The sequence below is a fragment of the Protomyctophum bolini genome (genome assembly GCF_963924005.1).
Source record: "Protomyctophum bolini genome assembly, chromosome: 7".
In the NCBI taxonomy this organism is placed as follows: domain Eukaryota; kingdom Metazoa; phylum Chordata; class Actinopteri; order Myctophiformes; family Myctophidae; genus Protomyctophum; species Protomyctophum bolini.
This window is the reverse complement of record NC_137868.1, coordinates 40,635,791-40,652,369: the sequence shown is the minus strand read 5'-3', so window position 1 is coordinate 40,652,369 and position 16,579 is coordinate 40,635,791. Positions and strand designations below refer to the sequence as shown.

Here is a 16,579-nt window from a genome sequence, read left to right as displayed (position 1 = left end):
GTCCTCTTTTCCTCCCAAATTAAACTTAACTGCTGATGTGTGATATATGTATCGACATAACCCGTTCCTCTTCATGCGGACCACCTGACTCTGTATGCCTCATCTTGACCTTTGCCCTCTGGTGTCTCTTGTCGTCCAGGTGCTGTGAAGATCACTCCAGCCCACGATCACAACGACTACGATGTTGGAAATAGACACAACCTGGACTTCCACAACATCCTGGACGAGAGGGGGCTGCTCATCAACGTACCTGCTCCTTTCTTGGTAAGTCTCCCTGTCCAGACTTGGTTTTATGTAATGATGTTGACTCCTCACTGGTAGGTGAGTCAGTAAGGCGGGGGTATTCAACTGGCGGCCCCTGGAACAATTACAATTACAAAAAAATTAAATTTGTAGTAGTTTTCTCACATCCAAGTTAAAGGTATGGTGTGTGTGTGCGATAAGGCCTATTCATAGTCTGGACTTTCGGTGGTGAGGTGACCACCGCTTTGGTGGTGAGGTGACCACCGGAGCTGTAATAACGTGGAGCGGTGGTGAGTAAAAACAGAGAGAAAGGGCTGGGGAGAGTGGTGGTTTGCTCTTCACCGCGGCTCCGTGACGTCATGTTGCGGTGGTCACCTCACCACCGATAAATCAGACTATGAATAACGCTTTACATATTCCATCCATATTCGAGGGCTTTTGGAGAGACAGACTCCATTCACTTTAGATTAGAGCACTATATCCTTAATTGTGTGTGTGTGTGTGTGTGTGCACCCGCCCGCACGCCCCGCCCTTTTGTGCAGAGCGTGCGTGTGCGCATGCTGTTTTTGTAGCACAAATATGATGTTTGCAAGCAAGCAGCTTCCATATATCAGAACGCCCATTCCAAGAAGCCATGGTAAAAAAGAGCAAATTCTGCACTGCAGGGGACATTAAATTATTTGACTGAACGATCATATTTTGCTAGATTCTGCAGCCATGAATGGAATAATGTCGAAGGTGATTTAAGTTGCCTTTTTTAATTAAAAAGAGTCCAGAGAATCTTAAGAACGCACAGCTGATTTGATGAAGACATACAGTAGGTGCTGTGTCATTGGCCTATTACCTGATTATGTAATAGCCAGCTTTTCCTATACGTCTTCTTCCTAAGCTCTGCATCGTGTTTTTTTCCAGGGTATGAAGCGGTTTGATGCCAGGAAGGCAGTGCTGCAGGCTCTGAAGGGCCTTGGCCAGTTCAAAGAGATCAAAGACAACCCCATGGTTGTCCCAGTATGCAGGTGAGATGTCTTCTCTCGTGTGTGTGTGTGTGTGTGTGTGTGTGGTGTATACATCTATGACTCTAAATCTGTTTGAAGTATGTGTGACGAATTTCCTTCCAACAGTAAGAAAATAAATTATTTAGGTATTTGCCTTGTGTCTGTCTGTGTGTGTGTGTCTGCTGTCCATCAGTCGTTCTAAGGACATCGTGGAGCCCCTGCTGAAGCCACAGTGGTACGTCAACTGTGCCGACATGGGCAAGCAGGCAGCGGACGCCGTCCGGGAGGGCCAGCTCAAGATCATCCCAGACCACCACCACAAGACCTGGTTCAACTGGCTGGACAACATCAGGTCATTGTCTGCACCTGGACTTCTTTTCATGTGCTCTCAGACTAGTCTCAGTTGATACTTTCTGCACGTATAGTGCTTCCGTCACCTATTCTTTTGTCTTTGACAGTTAATGAGAAAATAATGCGAATTATTCACCCCCCAGTGCTGCCAGAAGGTCCTTTGTAAAGTTAAATACATCTCGGTGTACTTAGGGAACACTTAAAGTGCTATATAATGTAATCGCACAATGGCTTAGGAGCTTATCAAGTTCAACCCAAAACAAAGCACTGGCACAACAATAACTCTCTAACCACTTACTTTCACCCTTGAGTGGTTACAATCTTGGGTGAAAAAAAACCTGTCTTTGAGACCTGATTCCATTCAACGCTGCAGAGGCAACACACGTGTATTATGATCCTAAAAGCCTCATCCTATCTATCTGTTCTTTCCGTCTCTCTCTCTCAGAGACTGGTGCATCTCTCGCCAGCTGTGGTGGGGCCACAGGATCCCTGCCTACTTTGTCACCGTCGGCGACCCGTCTGTGAAACCTGGAGAGGTAAGAAGCCGCCACACGGGGGCACTCTGGTGACTCGGGCCGGTTCATGGTTCTGTTGCCGCACAGCAGCAGCGCACACACACACACACACACACACACACACACACACACACACACACACACACACACCATCACAACACCCTGGGGTGGACGCCAGATCATGACACATGTCTCTTATGCCCCCCCCCCCCCCCCCCCCCCCCATAGGAGAGAGCTAGAACTACTTGGCTGCAACCAGTGATTACTTTAGTACTTGATTAATCTGTTGATTATTTCTCTGATCACGCGATTAATTGACCGTGCGATACATTTAGACCATAAACTAATGGTAAAAAGAAAAGAAGGTAATTGGAAAGAAATGAAGGTTACACACTTCGCTCCATATAAAAAGAGTTGTTTATCACTATACTGCCATGTTATATTGCTGAAACATGTAGCAATAAATAATGTTTTTATATGGAGAGTGTGCAACCTTCACTAGTAATTACTTCACTCTGACTTTGGATTGATGGTTTGCAATCTTTTATGTGTGTTTGCTCTACAGCGAAATTAATTAAAAAAATAAATAAGGTAATAAAGTGCAAAATGCTCATCACAAGTTATCTGAATCCAGACGGGCATCTTAAAATTGCTTAATATGCCGCACATATTTTACATGACACATCGCTAAACTGATTATTGTGTAACCGGTTGCCCACATTTAATTTGATTTTCCGATGGTCGATTAATCACTTTGACTCGCTACGTTGCACCTCTTCTTCGGTCGTCAACGGTGTCCTCATTGTTCACTCAGGACTCTGGCTTTCTTCTGTCCGTGGATGTACTTCCTCCGTCTTTGCCCTCTCCGTCTGACACGTACTTACTTACGCCCTCTTTTATGCTCCATCATTACTCTCTCTTCCATCCCTGGCTGCCCACCAGGACATGGACCCACTTGTCCTCTACTTATGTCTCTGTCCACCAGGACACGGAGCTTATTCTTCTGTCTCTGTCTGTCCACAAGGACATGGTACGTACTGTACTCACTGTCTTCTTCCACGCCAGGACATGGACGGCCATTACTGGGTGAGTGGGAGGACGGAGGACGAAGCCAGAGAGAAGGCAGCCAAACGATTCAACGTATCCCCCGACAAGATCTCCCTCAGACAGGGTACCCTATTATACCACATTCCTTATAATATAACATTTAAAACATTTCTGGAGTCTGGTCTCAGGTCTTATAATGGGTTAATATTATTAACCCATTATCGCATCTTGGTGAACTCGTGCAGTGTGTGATGCCTAGTCGGCCACCAATCGTTTAGTGTGAAAGCCACACAGATATAATGTCGATTAAAAAAAAAATATATACTCCTGTAGTGTGAAATACATAAGGATCTGATGACTCGCCGACAACTTTAAAACTCCTACAGTGTGTAACTGTGTAGGGGCCTTAACCCATTTTGTGCGGGAACTAGAAGACATTTTTTTAATCTGATCTCAGGTCAGAATGAAAACTGTCAGGATGTAGAAGACATTTTTAGAATCTGATCTCAGGTCAGAAATGGGTTAATACTAATACTAAGTACTGTGTACTTTCCATGACCTGCATCTGTCCCTGCATTTTCAGATGAAGACGTGTTGGACACCTGGTTCTCCTCTGGGATTTTCCCATTCTCCATCTTCGGATGGCCCAACGAGGTATGACGTCATCTTGGGCAGCTACTGTATGTGCATGATAGAACATCATTCATGATGGCTCCCAATTTTTTTGGTGGTGTTTTACAAATTAATTTGAAGCCATTAGAGGCAAACTAATTTGACTGCCTCTGTGGACGTCCATTTTCCTTGATGGAAATCATTGGACTGTACGGAGACATTTGATAATCATCATTTTTTTAATCTTTGCCGCTACTCTGTCTTATAATGTAGCCTGCCTTCTCATTAGTAACACTTTGCTGGTGCTGCTAAGATACCAACTAGCATCCCTTGCTTGCAGTCTGTGCTAAATCCACCTTTTATAATGTATGACGTTCAGTTTTTTTTTACAGACATACATTACAAAAATTCACATCACATACTCATATATACACACAAACCCTCCCCACCCCCCCCCCCCATTCAAAGGAAAGAAACAGTTAAGAGTTTTAGAAAATAAAAAAAGAATATAAAATACTCATGTGCATACATACTTCAGTCTGTTAATGATAAGTGTCAGTTTTACCTCCTTTGTAGAATATTGGTATTGAAATATAAGTACATACTAGAGGACTAGAGGCAAGCTACTATGACACCTGATGTTCCCCCAGGGATTAATACAGGTTCATCATATCTTATCATATTATGGGACTACAGGATCTTTAATGACCATAAAGGCCTGGTCAAATGATGCTGCTTTTACAGAATCACTCTATTATAATGTCATTATGTTATATTTTCAATTTAAACATCATAATACAGAGATATCTAATTGCATTTTAAATATATATATAAAACCTTATATAACCAGACCTTTTGTAACATTGTGAATATGCAAACGTTTTATATCTGTATTTTGTTTATATTTCCATTATGTTAATGTCTTTGCTTGGCAACTGGATTGGTTTCAATTGTGCTTTTATGGGCCTTTTGTGATATAGAAATCCCACCTTGCAATTCCAATTACGAATAAGCTTATTTGTCTTAATAACTTGTTTTTATCACTACTACGTTCTTTTTTTTTAAATCCACAAATGAACCAAGGCATTAGTTCATAACGCAACCTTTCCTTCGTTTTTTCTCTGTGGTGCATTCATGTTTTAAATATTCATTATGTGCTTAATCTATTTAGACCGGGAACGCATCGGTTTCACCTTAGCCTTTAACCACTTTAAAACGTTATTTTAAACTTTAGCTGTTGAAAACTAGCAGATCTACAAGCTCATAGCGCAACACCGAGTGCCATGCTACAAGCTTGTAGATCAGCTATTAGTTTTTAAAGCTGCAAATCTTTGAATATATTTTATTTCACAACGTTTGCTGGTGTCCCCAAAATATTTTCAGATGGTGGTCGGCGGCCAATCACATATAACATTTGGGGTCGTCGAGCACCACTGATATAGAAACATAGGTTGTTCATAAAACTCTCATGACTCATAAGACATTTTCTCAGGTCTTAATGTGTTTGTGTTATTGTGTCGTCAGACACAGGACCTGAACGTCTTCTACCCAGGAACCCTGCTGGAGACGGGCCACGACATCCTGTTCTTCTGGGTGGCTCGCATGGTCATGATGGGCCTCAAACTCACCGGCAAGCTGCCCTTCAGAGAGGTGGGAACAAGCCTGTCACAATTATTACGTAATCGTCCAATCGCAATTATTTGAGATGATCGCAGTTATTTTCCATAATCGTCATAATCGTTTCCATGTTGGAAAAATGCTCAAACTAATTTAAAAAGGCGAAAATAGCAGATCTATGAACACAAGATTACAACCCGTAAGCTTGTAGAAGCTATTTCCGCTACATGTTTGTACATGTTTGTAAGTATAACATTATTATTATAGTTTTTTTTGTCATATCTGCCCTGTGCAATTTCTAATTATGAAGCCTAAAAGGCAAACAGAAATGTAATTTGTATTCATATTTTCACAATTAAATCGATTATTTGTGTGACAGTTAATTGTCAACCAACATTTGTAATTGTGACAGCTCTAGAAACTCCTCTCTCCCAAATTGAAAGACAACACCTTCTTATTTTGGCCTCAGAGAAAAGAATGGCATACCGAACAGCCCTGCGGGTGCAATTATGTTTAAGTAGAGTGGGGCAAGTGTGCAAAGCTGGACACCTGGGGTAATTAGTGCTCGGCCTGTTGCTAGCTAGCGTGATTAATCTATAGGGGGGGAAAATACACACGTAGCCTTCCTAAAGAACACTACAGCATACGCAGTGATTTGGAGACTCTTTCCCAACAGTGGTGTGTGTGTGTTCCATTTAAAGTTGGGTCCACATTCCCAGGTGTCTTCATCAACAGAAGCAGGGAAGTGTAACGAGTATAATAGAGGTGGAAAGCTGGCTCCACCGTGGTACTATTAAACATTCAAGATACAATAACGATAACGTCTGACACCACAACACGCACAGCACAAGTGAGCCTGCAGTACACTATCATTAATGGCTGCTTTCATGTTCCCAGGTGTATCTGCATGCCGTGGTGAGGGACGCTCATGGGAGGAAGATGAGCAAATCCCTGGGGAACGTCATCGACCCTTTAGATGTTATCACCGGCATCTCCCTGGAGGTAAGGAGACCCCTCTACCCTCTCATCGCGTTCTCTCTCTCTCTCTCTCGCTCTGGTCTCTTCACGTGGTTGAGTCGCGCACGTGGCTCCCCGGAGGCCCGACGTCTTATGTAAGTTGTAGCACCTTTCCCTACTGCAGGCAGAGTTCTTATTGAGCCCATCAATCTCCCATTGGTAGGCCACGAGGAGGAGGAGGCACGTTTGCCCCCTCCGAGGACTCGGAGGAGGGACACGTTAATAAAGCTGCCCCTCCCTTCCCACCCCCACCCACCTGCCCTGCCTTCAGGTTAACTGTGATTAACTTGTTCTTCCAAAGAGCCATGTCTGCTTTCCCGTCCAATTAAAACATCAAAAGTCAGTTCCTATAGGGATGAAACGGCACGTTAACTGGGACAAACGTAGCTCCTCTGGGCTTTTCATTGACAATCAATTCCTGCTCCTCCCCCGCCGTCCCCCGGTCTCTTTTTGTTTTCCTCCTCTTTGCAGGGCGCATGAATAGATTGCCCCTTTATTACATTGTACAGTCACTGTCTATTGTGTTCCACTATGTCCCGTTGTATTCAATGGATGTCATTGTGTTGTTGCTAATTGAGTGTCGATTTGTTCTGCACCAATGTCACTGACAATTTCTGGCAGGTGAGTAAAGTGATTTGGATTAACCTTCCCCCTCCTCCCTACATCCTCCCTTCCCTGTCTACCTTCGTCCTCCTCTCCTCTGTTCCCTCACATCTCCCTCCCTCTTGTCAACATGTCTCTCTCCCACCCTCTCCATCCATCCTTCTCCTTCGTCTCCTTCTCTCCCTCGTTCCCTACTCTCTTCCATCTTCCTCTCGCATTATAAACATCCTTCGTTGCTCCTTTTCTTCCTTTCCGTCACACTTTCCTCTCTCTCCCTCCTCCTCCAGGGTCTCTACGCCCAGTTAACAGAGAGTAACTTGGATCCGGTGGAGATAGAGAAGGCCAAACAGGGTCAGAAGTCCGACTACCCCAGTGGAATTCCGGAGTGTGGCACTGATGCCCTGCGTTTCGCCCTGTGCGCCTACACGAGCCAAGGTGAAACTAATTCATCACACACGGACATCCTCCCCCAGTGGGCTAAACAGCCTTGGCACAAACTCACGTCTCAGGCTTGACCTCGCACAGTAGCTTGAAATGACTTGCAGTTAGTCAGCAACAACCTGGCACAATAACACTATTCAAGGAAAGTCACGAATATCATTGTTGTGCTTTGCATTATTAAATAGTCAGCTTTTATAAAAAGGGATGTGCTTAATTAATTCAGAAACCTCCCATTATTTGTTCAGTATTGAGGCAAACTATGGGGAACCCTGAGAGGGAGACAGACGGTAGGAAAGCAAATTTGGACAGTTAAGTGAGAGACGGATGAGAAAGCGTTGGCAGCATCTGATCCTAGACCAGGAAAATGGGCACATTTCACAGCCAAAAGGCACTAAACCATCCCCAGCGTCAACAGTATTGCACTCAGAAATAATAACAATGTGTCAAAGAGATGAATATTTTACTGTTTCCACCTCTCTCCGTCTGTCTCCCAGGCAGAGACATCAACATGGATGTCAACCGTATCCTGGGCTACCGTCACTTCTGCAACAAACTCTGGAACGCTGTCAAGTTTGCCACGAAGACGCTGGGGGACAACTTTGTGCCTTCAGAGGAAGCCCAGGTGAGGCCGCCATAAAGACAGATGGAGACGAGTTGACTTCTTGACTTTTTGTGTTAAAAACTTAAAATTCATCTTGTGAAACTGGGTTTTCAAGGTTTGCTTGGAGATTTATTGGAGAATCATAGCCACATAATGAAGGTTTTCACATTATGTAACACTAGCCATTACCTGTTGTAAATAGCCTGGTTTCCAGCCCATAGACCCCGCCCACTCGACTGAGCGCACTGGTTGGAAGCTCTCTGAGTCTGACAATCAGGCTATGTTGTAAATACTTGGCGCCTTATGGCCGTGGGGGGTACTGTGCCCTGTGGCCGGGGGGGGGGGGGGGGGGTACTGCGCCCTGGGTGCGTTTTCACATTAATAATACACTAATAAATTCATTATTAATTTATAATTTGTTAAATTGGAAAAAGGACTTCGTTAACCTACAGCAGTCACAGTGACACACATTCAGACAGACAGACAGACAGACAGACATTGTCAGAATTATAGTATGATGATGTATGCAAACATAAGCACATATATGCCTTTTTATTATTAGATTTTGTTTTAAATTTGAGTGCTTGGATAAGCGCTATAAAAATGCAATGCATTATTAATGGAGTTTTATCTTTCGTCCTCCCACTCAGTTAAGACTGAAGCTCAATTTAGACTCCATCGCACGTCACGCAACAGTGTAAATGAGCCATAAGGCATCTAGATTGATGGCGATAAACCTTACCCAGAGTTCTACACACTAGAGATGCGCAGATCGGCTCCAAAATCCGTGTGTACACATAAATCATCCACACAAATTATTTTCCACGTGTACAGATCTGCACCCACATGGCAATATAATTTCATATATTGTGTTCTACAAACTGAACTAAACTGAATTCATGGACTGGACTCGATGTAACTGCACTTTTAAAAGTGAGCACTTTATTATACAGTACTGGGAGTTTTGATTTTGTCTTTTTTACGATGTTTTCTTTTTTGTATGGTTTGATGTTCTATGTTGCACTGCAAGTGGCTGAGGGGGAACGGTACGTAATATTCTTTATGTATGCAAATACATAAATAAACAGAAATCTGTTCTGGGACGCAGCCGAATGGTCATGTTCCAGCACCCGGTGGAATTGAAAAGGGCCTCGTGTTGCTGTCTTGGTTTGCACGGAGCCTCGCAAATCTCCCAGATGGCTCTGACTGCAGGATTTGTGGGGAAAAAAACAACTGCTATCCGCGCATTTATGCAGACATTATTGTCAGCACTGAGATTTCCAGGTACTGTGAGCCTAAACCATAGCTGTGGGTGTGTTGGTACTAATAGTGTGCAAGTTAAACTCGGGACAGCCATATAACCTGCAAAAATAAATAAAAATAAATGTACCCCCTTCATTTGGGGAACCATGTGGATACAGTCTGATAATAGAATCTCGATATAGTGTTCTTGTGATGGGTTGTGTCTTTTCATTTGGCCCATCTTTTTTTTATCCATAAGCACCAGCTGTACTGATTCCGCTGCTCTGTTAAACTCGCAAACCTATTACATTACTCTTATCACCCTCAGACTAGAGGCGTTCAAAGGTTTGTGAAGAAATACTGTTCACACCACTGTGTTTTTTACAGGAGGCTCAGGCTAGAGGGTTTGTCTTTGTGTCTGGAGCGAGGTAATCTTGCAAACTGATGGACTGATTAGTGCTAAATTTGTCCTTCACAGTGTTCACACTGCCAGTAGGCTACAGTAGTAACTCCAATATTGTCTAGAGTCTAGAAGAGGGTCTGTGTGTGATCAGGGCCAAATAAATTCATCTCAACTTTGTTTTATAATAAATATATATAAAATATAATAACAACATAACTGATTAATTATTATAATTTTTTATTTTTTAAATGTTTTTCTTTATTTTATTTTTATTTTTATAGAGGGACAGACAAATTGAGACAATAGGCTGACAGGAAATGGGGGGAGAGAGATGGGGACAGGAGTGACATGCAGTAAAGGCCGTCGGGATCGGGAGTCGAGCCCGCGGCACACTGCCAGACTGGATTACCGGCCAAGGTGCCTGGACCGCTGAGCCATGGCCCAGGCCAACTGATTCACAGGCTGGCCAGCCACGTGAAGCCCGAAATCCACATTGGAGTCCAGAGCCCCAAATGATTAGACTTTTCTTTTTTCAACTGCGGCTGTAGCTGTGTCTTTGGGTTGATGTGTGTTTCGTTCTCTCTCTCTCTCTTCTACCACCACCACCTCCTGGACCATCCATCCCTGCGGTCAGCTGTGTGGAGAGGAGAGCGTGGCCGACCGGTGGGTCCTCTCCCGGCTGTGTGCGGCCGTGTCTCTGTGCGGCGCAGGCTTCCGGGCCTACGAGTTCCCCGCCATCACCACAGCCATCTACAACTTCTGGCTGTACGAGCTCTGTGACGTCTACCTGGTGAGAGACAAGACTATTTGACATAATAGGCTGAAATTTGCCGAATATAGCTCGTAGACATTTTAAGCAAAGTTTTGGTGTGGAGTGAGTACATTAACTTCTTCAGCGCCACCTGGTGGTCACCAGTTTAGGCTTTGAGTGCCAATTATCCCATTATAAAGAAAGAATTTGTAATTCTATTATGCATGTAATGTGCATGTCATCACCTGTACACCAGATTAGAGGAATTTTCACAAAAAAAAAAATTAATTCCCAAGGGAAGACGTCTTGACGCCTGTGGCATCCATTACTTACTTAATAGGCAATTAGACGTCTTGACGTTTATGGCTACTAAACAGTTTAAGGGGCCCAGGATAGACCCCCGGTTAACAAAGTACATGGTTAATTTAAATACAAAAAATGAATCTTGTATGAGAGTCGTGTCATACATTGTGAAGCAAAGTTGCATTGTAATGTTTTGAGTGTACACACTTCAGTACTACACCCTCCTCATGACCACCTTTTCACTGATTCCTCATCCCATGTCTCCTTGCCTCTGCTCCCATTCCTTTTTCCTCGCCTCTCCTTTCCGACTCTTTTCTGTTATTTCTCTCCTTTCCACCCTTTCTTTCTTTCCTCTCCTCTCCTCTTGTCCTTGTCCTCTCTCATCCTCTCCTCTCGGTCCATCTCTCTCTGTCTCCTCTCTCCAGGAGAGTGTGAAGCCGGTGTTCAGCAAGGCGGAGGAGGACGTTGCGTGCCAGCGGCGGGCCCTGGTGTGCAGACAGACCCTCTACACCTGCCTGGAGGCGGGCCTGCGTCTCCTCGCTCCCATCATGCCCTTTGTTTCCGAGGAGCTCTTCCAGAGGTTACCCCGGCGACGGCCCCAGCACGACCCCCCTAGCATCTCCGTCACGTCTTACCCCGACACCGAGCAGGTGAGAGACGGACGGACGGACGGACGGGCGTGAAAAGGAATGACGGAGCATTTTGCACAGTTTGATATATATATAGTAGGTTGTCTTTGTGTAATTTAGGTCACAGATTTAAGTGAGAATATATCGTTGCTAAATAAGAAAAATAAGTTGCGCATCAGCAATGGGTTTTCTCAGTGGAGTGCTAATTCCAGTATACATATTGAAAAATATCCTAAAAAGGTAGCACATCCAAATTTTCAGATCAATGGAGGACAACGTACTCACATTTCCACGCAGAGGAAAGATGCTTCTTTGTTTCCATTTGGGTATTCTGGGTGTCATGTCATTGTGTTTCCATAGTGGAACGACGTGGTTACCCTGCATTTGTGTGAGTCCTTTACATTTGCATTTATTTGTGTCCATAGTTCTGCTGGCAGAGTGACGAGGTGGATCATCAGATGGAGTTTGTGATCACTGTGGTCAAGGCCATCCGCTCACTCAGGGCAGACTACAACCTCACCAGGACAAGAGCTGACTGTAAGATCACACACACACACACACACACACACACACACACACACACACACACCATTAATGTGACGGCAGTTGTGACAGCAGTTACTCAAAGACAAAGGCATAAGACACCCAGGGGTCTATACTTGGTCCCTTCCCTCTACACCCAGTTCCTTCGCAAAAATATCCGATCTACAAGGTTACACAAGCATAGCAAGCATCGTCTTAGTACCGCTGCTAAAGTTTAAGAACTCCTAAGAAGGTCATGACAGAGTGCTTTTGTCCAGAGCGATTATCCTTCCTGCCCGCGCCTTGCTCCAGGACCAAGACGCGAGCAGGAAACATTAGCACCAACTTCTCTTATAGCCCAGTCGCCACCTCTCGTCCAAAAGTCCACCTTCCTTCCAGCAAGAACCATCAGTCTATCAAGACCACCTCTACTCCTCCTCGTGCCACTGGATCCGTTTCTTCCCCTTTGGCGGCGAGGCTCACAAACAGTTCCACTACTCACTGCTGACAGAGCTCTGGGGTTGTAAATGCCCCTTCCACCCACCCACAAAAACACAAAAAGCTGTACTTCTCTGTGTCTCGTCTGTGTGTAGCCCATGGAGTTTGAGATATGTATTGTAGGCTTTCTGTGTATTCCCCTCAAATTCCCATCAGTTAGAGATCATCTTCAGGCTTTAATACACCAGCATCTTATTAGCCGTAATGAGCACATTGTGTCTATGCTTGTCGTATGAAATGTGCTGTATAAATAAATCTGGCTTGACTAATAGATGCAGCTGGCATGTTGAACACATTCACTGCCAGCTATTAATTTATTTATTCTTCCTAAACCGCTAGTGTTTTTTCAGTGAAACCTGCATTTTGTGTTGTGACAGACTATCTTTTATTTCACCCTGAAAATACAATTTGTAATACGAAAATTGTATTTATTTTTTGTCTGTATGTTAACATAATTGGCCGGTGTTCGGGGGAGGGAAGCCGGGCGGGGAGGGAGATATTGGTCATTGCACGTCGTACACCTATGGGCTGGGGCAGCACCTGTCAGCAGGGAGTGTAGGGCCTCCCCACCGTGGAGCCCCCACCGGGAGGCCAGACGTCCTCCCGGTGAGGGCTCCTCACTGGTGAGTCAGTAGGATACGAAACACAGAAATGTGTGTGGGGAGGAATTCATGGGTAGAATGACTAAATTAGGGAGGGGGCTACTTATATGATTTAATACCATTCATCTCTTACACATGAAACCCTCTCCAACGGTCCCTCTCTCTGTGTTCCATTGTGTCCATGTTGCAGGCTATCTGCAGTGCATCGACGGTGAGACGGCGTCGCTGGTGCAGAAGTACAGTCTGCAGATCCAGACCCTGTCCTACTCCGGGGCGGTCATCCCCCTGACCGGGGAGCAGGCCGTCCCACTGGGCTGTGCCGTGGCCATCGCCTCAGACAGATGCACTGTCAACCTCATGCTCAAGGTGAGGACCAGCAGTCTTCCTCTTAGACCCACCTCAGCCTAATGATATGTCAAACAGTTTGCCAAAATGTGGCACAATGGGAAGGAGTCGAAGGACTAATACGTGATACGTGCGTGCAATAGATAAAACTAGATAAAGTGCCCCTCGGGGCACAGCTCTCCACCATGGCAGGTCGGGTTGTGGCCTCCTGGTGGCACTATAATAGAACTAAGTATATTCCCAGGGGGTGCATGATACCCCTTCTTTCTGCTAGAGTAGACTAATATTGTATGTGTGCATAAGGTAGACGGGTACAGTACTATTGCCACAGACAAAACACTGTATTGTGTTAAGCTTTTCAAAATCCTTGAAAAGCAAAACACAATACGGTGTTTTGTCAGTTTGTCTCTGCGAATTACCTCTGCCGCCAAGGAAGTAATGTTTCCACCCCACCTGTCGGTCTGATTTCTCAAGCAGTTATGAAGGTATTTGCATAAAACATGGTGGAAATGTTGGTTCTGGTCCAAGAGAGAAATGATTAACCTTTCATGGCATTTGGCAGAAGGGAGGGGGGCATGGCCTTGTCACAGAAATGCATTATAACTTCAGTATAATATATATATTTTTAATCATGGGCTCAAAGGATAAACGGAGGAAGAACTGACCTACAGAGGCCACTGAATGTCGGTACATCTTGTAGGATAATGCATCATGGAGTTATATTGGCCAAAAGGGGATGTGGCACCAGAAGCACCATATAGTCTGTTCTTTACTGAGGACATTTGCTTTTTATTTCATACTGTATGTGCTGCCGCCTTCCAGTTTTAATGTCCTAAAACAACTGGTTTCAGAGTGACAGTTAACAACCGCCCGGCCTCTCGTCCACTCTCTCATTTCACCTGTTATTTCTCCAGGGTCTCATTGACGTGGAGATGGAGGTATCTAAACTGACCACCCAGAAAGGTGACAAGGAGAAGCAAATGGACAAGCTGACGGAGAAGATGGCCAAGGGTGATTATAAGGAGAAGGTTCCCATCAAAGTCCAGGAGCAGGATGCAGAGAAGGTAACGAAACAAGATCACCTTTTAGTTACATAGGCTACAGTATTAGACAACATGGGAACACTTAACCTGAGGAAACGGAGCTACACTTTCTAACCACCTGCCCATTAGACATCAGAGACACGTACTTCCCACAGATTACATACACCCAAAGTGACTACAAAAGATTGCTGCTATTTGTTTCAAAAAGCTTCATACCCTATACAGTATAAAATATATACACAATGTGACATATCTCTATTTACACTATGCTGCAGCTGTACCCCCTCCAACTATATTATACTTGGCAATGTAAACATACATTTTCTCATGCCAATAAAGCTCCTTTGAGTTGAATTCCTCAGATGGTTGATATTCTCACACCTCAAATGTAAAATATAAATCTCTTCTATAATAATTTCTTCTGGGCTATTTAATCATGACTTGAGGTGTTATGCATTATAATTGTCACCCCACAAAAAAACTAAAAATAACTAATATGCAGCACGTTGCCATGTCCATGTTTTATGTAGTTCTACTGAATAGCAATTAATTTTATGTCATGTGGACGTTTCTGTGAACTTGGGCCCCCATCAAACATGCATTGGTAATCTGCCATATGAACACATTCAAAGAATGTACAGGTGCTCTATATATTTACTGACATATCATGGTGTAATAATCACATACAAAGAGTCCAGTTTGATGTAAAAGCTCATATTTTTAAATTAACAGAATAAAGCTTACATTTTAATTGGATAGGGGGCACTGCCCCCAAAAAGATGGGGAAACACTGCTATAGATAATTGCTTCCTCTTTTGCCCCACAGATGCGACAGATCCAAGTAGAACTGGAAAAGTTTAACGAAGCCATAGAAGACTTCAAGAAGATGATGTAACCCCAGCCAAAGACTCTTGTGTCCCATCTGTTGTATTTCTGTATTACGTTTTCATAATTGTTGGAATAAAGCTCCTATATATTGGACCCTAGTCTCCTGTAATACATTATTCTGCATAGTTTGTATGACAAATCCTGCATACTTACTTGCTGCTCCAAGTCATAGTCATTTCTCCAAGGTTGTGAGACTAAAGGTTTTGGCCATCTATGGGAAGCTTTAAGACACAATAAACTATTACATTTTTCACCTAAAGACGGAGTGCCTTGGATTCTTTTCTTTTCAAGTCTGCAATTCACATTTTGACAAGCAGTACTACTTGGAGGAAGGATACCTTTTGTCTACAAGACTTACTATGTCAGGTCCATGGGAGAAGATCAGATAAAGAGGCTAAGCAGCAAAGAAAGAGACATTTTGACTGTTGCCCTTTCCTTTTTACAATTAGAGATAATCCATGAAGTAAGACAAGTAATTTATAGACCTAGGAAAAAGTCACAGGAGGCCACCACATTTAATCAAGGTAGACCAGGCTTTATGGACATCTGGCAGTCGGAGGCAGAGGCCGTTGTGGTCAAAGAGGGATGCAGCCAAGAGGCTACCATGTTTGCTTTAACTGTGGGAGACACTAGACGGGGTCATTACACTGCCCTGTCACCAGGTAATTCCGACAGAGCATTAGTCCGACATGCGGGAACAACGGTCGGACTAGCGCTCGAACATGCGCTGCTCCCGTGCTTGCAGTTATTGTTAGGTTAGGTTTTGAGGTAGGTTGTCGGTCTAATGACTGTCAGACCAATAATGGTGTCGGAACTAAAGCCTGTGTACCCTACACTGCAGACGGTTGCCTCTCCTCTCCCACTATTCTCAGCGGCACAATGCGAGACACTGGAGACAGCCTAGCATGAGCCCAGTAAAATAAGTGTTGATGCAGCAAACATCCCAAATGTAGAACTATTGAAACAATATGGAGCAGGAAACATGCCAACTGACAGTGGAAAGTGGAAACACTTTATTTTTCACTACAACCTTTTGTGTTGATCTAGTATTCTAGTAAAAACATTTCCCTGTTGAATCCCTGGAAGGCCAATGTTGGCAATGCCACTGGTTCTGAGCCAACTCTCTCCCCACAATCTCAGTGGGACCATTACCATGTTGTCTACCGGTCGCAGTATCTCGTTGCCAGTAATATTATTAATATGTTAACTTAAAATGTTGACGAAATACTAATTTCTCACTGTCTTCTTTAATAAACAGACTATTATATGGCTATGTGATGAATCATCACAGCATGTGTCACTCACTGTGCA

The 16,579-nt window shown here is 44.0% G+C and overlaps 1 protein-coding gene across 1 annotated transcript in view; it reads left to right on the top strand.

The window, feature by feature from the left end:
* The window catches only part of vars1 (valyl-tRNA synthetase 1), a 29,583-nt gene extending 14,222 nt beyond the window's left edge, over positions 1 to 15,361 (top strand). The window contains exons 14-29 of the mRNA XM_080767303.1: positions 140 to 264; positions 1,156 to 1,259; positions 1,432 to 1,590; positions 2,035 to 2,125; positions 3,170 to 3,275; positions 3,735 to 3,805; positions 5,288 to 5,413; positions 6,278 to 6,382; positions 7,288 to 7,435; positions 7,936 to 8,063; positions 10,322 to 10,477; positions 11,167 to 11,391; positions 11,796 to 11,907; positions 13,183 to 13,358; positions 14,252 to 14,401; positions 15,207 to 15,361. Of these exons, the coding sequence (XP_080623429.1) occupies positions 140 to 264; positions 1,156 to 1,259; positions 1,432 to 1,590; positions 2,035 to 2,125; positions 3,170 to 3,275; positions 3,735 to 3,805; positions 5,288 to 5,413; positions 6,278 to 6,382; positions 7,288 to 7,435; positions 7,936 to 8,063; positions 10,322 to 10,477; positions 11,167 to 11,391; positions 11,796 to 11,907; positions 13,183 to 13,358; positions 14,252 to 14,401; positions 15,207 to 15,275 (2,051 nt within the window). The 3' untranslated portion in view covers positions 15,276 to 15,361. The remainder of the gene's footprint in view (positions 1 to 139; positions 265 to 1,155; positions 1,260 to 1,431; positions 1,591 to 2,034; positions 2,126 to 3,169; positions 3,276 to 3,734; positions 3,806 to 5,287; positions 5,414 to 6,277; positions 6,383 to 7,287; positions 7,436 to 7,935; positions 8,064 to 10,321; positions 10,478 to 11,166; positions 11,392 to 11,795; positions 11,908 to 13,182; positions 13,359 to 14,251; positions 14,402 to 15,206) is intronic.
* The last annotated feature ends 1,218 nt before the right edge of the window (positions 15,362 to 16,579 follow it).